Source organism: Otolemur garnettii, unplaced genomic scaffold, assembly GCF_000181295.1.
Source record: "Otolemur garnettii isolate 467f Iridium unplaced genomic scaffold, OtoGar3 scaffold00047, whole genome shotgun sequence".
In the NCBI taxonomy this organism is placed as follows: domain Eukaryota; kingdom Metazoa; phylum Chordata; class Mammalia; order Primates; family Galagidae; genus Otolemur; species Otolemur garnettii.
The window spans coordinates 9,342,992-9,347,769 of record NW_003852442.1 but is presented as its reverse complement, the minus strand read 5'-3'; the positions used below and the strand labels follow the sequence as shown (position 1 = coordinate 9,347,769).

General features: G+C 50.6%; 1 protein-coding gene across 1 annotated transcript in view; it reads right to left on the bottom strand.

Annotated features, from left to right (window-relative positions):
• Nucleotides 1–4,778, bottom strand: part of LOC105887118 (RNA-binding Raly-like protein) — a 13,195-nt gene that overhangs the window by 4,964 nt on the left and 3,453 nt on the right. The window contains exon 2 of the mRNA XM_012806106.2: nt 1,235–1,313. Coding sequence (XP_012661560.1) covers nt 1,235–1,313 — 79 coding nt within the window. The remainder of the gene's footprint in view (nt 1–1,234; nt 1,314–4,778) is intronic.

Sequence of the window (4,778 nt, the reverse complement as noted above, 5' to 3'; positions counted from 1 at the left end):
GGGCTGGGGATTCAAACCTGCCACCTTAGGTGTACGTGGCTGGCACCTTAGCCGGTTGAGCTATAGGCGCCGAGCCTGCCCCAGGTCTTGAATGTCAGAGGCTCCTCTGAATGGAGTCTGAGTCCCTGCCAAATGGGCATCATCACACCCCATTGCACCAGGTCCCCCCATATGCAATCCCACCTCAAAACACCCTATAGAGAGCTGACAGGACTGGATCCTGACTGGGTGGGTGGAAAATAAGCAATCAGACGAAGGCAACTAGCACCAAAGGACTGAGGAAGGGTTCACCTGGCCTCGAAAATTCAAAAAACACATGTGATAACCAGGACCATCAGCAGACTCCCCAGATGAGTCTCGTGTATGAGATGGTGAACCAGAGTATGACATGGCTCTGCAAGGTCAAAAAGCTACACGTTGCCCACAAGTCCACATCTACTCAGTGGCCCAGACCTAAAGCAGTGAAAGCCACCCATCCTGGCACAGTACAGTGTGTAGCAGGGAGAGCTGTGGCCTCATCTCTCTTAGGTCAACCCAGAGGGAGCTACAGTGACACCTCACAGCAACCCACACTTTGGCCCTGCCATCCCACTTCTGGGCAGATAAGCCAAGGTGAAAACCAAAAGAAACTGATACCTTCCATACCACCCAGGGTCTTTATAGCAGTGCTGTTCCTAACAGCAGCCCCTACTACCTCCCACCTCCTCTCCACAACCCAGACACCCACACATGACAAGGCCAGGAGCTGACTGAGGGGGCAAAGAGGCCAGCCTGGCTCCCACACACCCTCGTATACCTATGAAAAGGATCTGTGTGCGGGTGGGCAGAAGTTGGTGAGCTCTTTTCTGAAAATACTTAAATATTTCTTTAAAATTACTTTAAGCTTCCCAAGTTAGGGGCTCAGTGTCAGCAGATAGGTTCCTCTTTGCTACTTTCCAAAGGTCCATACCTGGAAATAAACCCCAAGTGCTCCCAAGGTGAGGGTCCAGGGAGGAGGGGCACCTCTTTCAGGATAGTAGGGGGTCATGCCAGATGGTAAGGACACTGGGATGTCCTGGGTCAAGTTCACAGGTCAAGCCTGAGGCCAAGGGAGAAGGCTCTAGGCAGCTTGGGCCTTGAGTGTATAACACACTTAGGGAGCCTGCTGAGGACCCTGTCCTGTCCCAGGGAACCCTGAGCCCCACACAAGCCAGTGACCAGCCTCCCTCCTTGGCAGGTCACCCGATAGACTTACCAGAAGATGGATGTGCCCTGCTGCCTCTTCTGGCCTGGCCAGGCAGGGCCACGTGTGGGGTCCCAAGCCATATTTAAACCTAGAGGGAGAGCCAGAAAGGGAGCAGAGCGTGAGAGGAGGAAAGAAGGGGTGGAGGGGACAGGGCTACAGGCATGGGGCCCTCCCCTGCAGTGTACCTGCCCCAGGTTCAGGCAGCCTGGCCCCACCTCCAATGGACCTGGGCTCACCCACCCAGGTGGGCTCAGGTCCCACAAGGTTGTCCTATAGGTCCTCCACGACAAAAAGACAAATGGTCCCTTTGGCACACTCCAAAACAAAACTACCCTGAGGGTGGGAAAGGGTGCTCTACTATCCCCTTCAGGCCTGAACCAACCATAGGAATCGACCCCATCACCCAGGCCTTGAAATTTGGGGTGCTCCTGTGAGAAGGCAGGAGGAGTATACCTGGGGTTCTCGTGTCCCTCTGAGGAGACACTAGCCCTGGCCTGTCCTCTGCTACCTGCCCAGGACAAAGAACCTCTGCCCACTGGCCTGCCACCAAGCTCCTGCCCTATACCTGCTCTGCGCCAAGCTCCCATACCATGCACTGCTGTGACACCCACTGGGCTCCCGAGGGAGAAACAACACAAGTGCTTTTTACAAAACAGCTTAAAGTTCACTGCCACATTGTTGCCCTCAGACGGATGACCTCCCAGACAGATGGCCCAGACCATTATTATTATCATTATTTTGAGACAGAGTCTTATAATATCACCCTTGGTAGAGTGTTGTGGCGTCACAGCTCACAGCAACCTCCAATTCTTGGGCTTTAGTGATTCTCTTGCCTCAGCCTCTCAAGTAGCTAGGACTATAGGCACCCACCACAACGCCTGGCTATTTTTTGTTGCAGTTTGGCCGGGGCTGGGTTTGAACCCGCCACCCTCAGTATATGGGGCTGGTGCCCTACTCACTGAGCCATAGGTGCTGCCCAAGAACAAGCTTATTTTAAGAACAAGCTTTTGATTTACTCTAGTCTTTGCAGGTTTTGTTTTCTTTCTTTTTCTTTTTTTTTTTTTTTCCATTATATTACCCTGAGTCTCATTATGTCACCCTCCGTAGAGTGCTGTGGTGTCACAGCTCACAGCAACTTGAAACTCTTGGGCTTAAGAGATTCTCTTGCCTCAGCCTCCCAAGTCGCTGAGACTACAGGTGCCCGCCACAACGCCCAGCTATTTTTTTGTCGTAGCTATCATTGTTGTTTAGCAGGCCCAAGCCAGGTTCAAACCTGCCAGCCACAGTGTATGTGGCCAGCGCCCTAACTACGGAGCTATGGGTGCCGAGCCTCATTTTGTTATTTTCATTGGTTTCTGCTCTTATCTTCACTATTTCTCTCCTATTTATTTTGGGTTTACTTTGCTCTTCTTTTTTTAGTTTCTCTTTTTTCTTTCTTTTTTTGAGACGGAGTCTCAAGCTGTTGCCCTGGGTAGAGTGCTGTGGTATCTTAGCTCACAGCAACCACCAACTCTGGCTCAAGCAATCCTCTTGCCTCAGTTTTTCTATTTTTAGTAGAGACAGGGGAGGGGGTCTTTGATTTTGCTCAGACTGGTCTCGAACTTGTGAGCTCAAGCAATCCACCCTCCTCAGCCTCCCAGAATGCTAAGATTACAGGCATGAGCCACCGTGCCTGGCCCCTACATTTTTTCTTAAAGGTGGTTTATGGTGGAATTTTATGAGCTCTCTGCGTCTCCCATCCCTACTTGAGGCCAGAGGAGCAGTGGAGAGGGAGGGCCTGGCAGGCCCTAGCACCCAGCTCCACAGTCTCTACTTCCAAAGGCAGACCTCAGGGATGTGGCTGAGACCAATGGCTGTGGTCTCCCCTCCTCACTCCTTTGCTTTTTTGTTTCACTTGCTCTTGAAACCTAGGACCCCATGAAATCAACAAGTCTTGAGTCCTTCCTGGAGGAAGGTCCAGTCCTGGGCTGCTCTACAGCTCAAAGAGTTCTCCAACTTTGAACTCCTGGAGATTCCAGCTAAATGCCACCTCAACCTAATTCTACAGGGAGCCCTGGGTGGTGAACTGCACCACAGACACTCTCTTTTTTTATTACCCATCTGGCAATAAAACACTGAGTCCACCTGGGAGTCACATCTCACCCCTCTCATTCCTATCTTAGGCTAAACAGAAGTGCCTCCTTCCATTCTCCTAAGTATGGAAAAACAGGCTGGCGGAGGTGGCTCACACCTGTAATCCTAGCACTCTGGGAGCCTGTGGCGGGTGGATTACCCTGAGTGCACAGGTTCAAGACCAGCCTGAACCACAGCAAGACCCCATCTCTAAAAATAGCCCAGTGTTGGCTCAGTGTCTGTAGCTCAGTTGTTAGAGTGCCAGCGACGTACAACGAGGCTGGAGGGTTCAAACCTGGCCCAGGCCTGCTAAACAATGACAACTGCAACAACAAAAAAAGAGTTGAAGGGTGCTGTGAGCTGTGACACCATAGCACTCTACTGAGGGCAATGCAGTGAGACTCTGTCTCAAGAAAAAAAAAGTTGGTGACAAGACAGATACTGACTAGGCTTTTTTTTTTTTAAATTAAATCATTGCTGTGTATATTAATGCTGACTAGGCTTTGACAAACTCCTTTTCTGCTTAGAGTTGCCAGAATTAGTTTCTGTTGCCTAAAATTAAGAACATTAGATCTGGACATAGCAGCTCATGTCTGTAATCCTAGCAATCTAGGTCTAGGAGGCTTAGGCAGGAGGATTCCTTGAAGCTCAGGATTTTAAGAGCAACCTCAGAAAGAGTGAGACCCCCATCACCACTAAAAATAGAGAAAATTCCCAGGGGGACAGCTTGAGGCTCTGTCTCAAAAAAAAAAAAAAAAAAAAAATAGAGAAAAATTAGCCCAGTATGGGGCAGGTGACTACAGTTCCGGCTACTTGGGAAGCTGAGGCACCAGGACCACTTGAACCCAGGAGTTTGAGGTTGCTGTGAGCTAGGCTGAGGCCACAGCCCTGTAGCCCCGGTGACAGAGTAAGACTCTGTCTCAAAATAAAAAAAAAAAATTGAGGCTCAGCGTTTATAGCTCAGTCCTTAGGGTGCTGGCCAAGTACACTAGGGCTGGCGGGTTAAAACTTGGCCTGGGCCTGCTAAACAAACAAGCAACAACAACAACAACAAAAAATAGCTGGGCGTTGTGGTACGTGCCCGTAGTCCCACCTACTAGCGACTGAGGCAAGAGAATCACTGGAGCCCAAGAGTTTGAGGTTGCTGTGAACTATGATGCCACAGCACTCTACAAAAGGTGACAAAGTGAGACTCTGGGGCGGTGCCTGTGGCTCAGTGGGTAGGGCACGAGCCCCATATACTAAGGGTGGCAGGTTCAAACCCAGCCCTGGCCAAACTGTAATCAAAAATAGCTGGGCATTGTGGCAGGCACCTGTAGTTCCAGCTACTCAGGAGGCTGAGGCAGGAGAATCGCCTAAGCCCAGGAGTTGGAGGTTGCTGTGAGCTGTGTGATGCCATGGCACTCTACAGAGGGGAATAAAGTGAGACTCTGTCTCTACA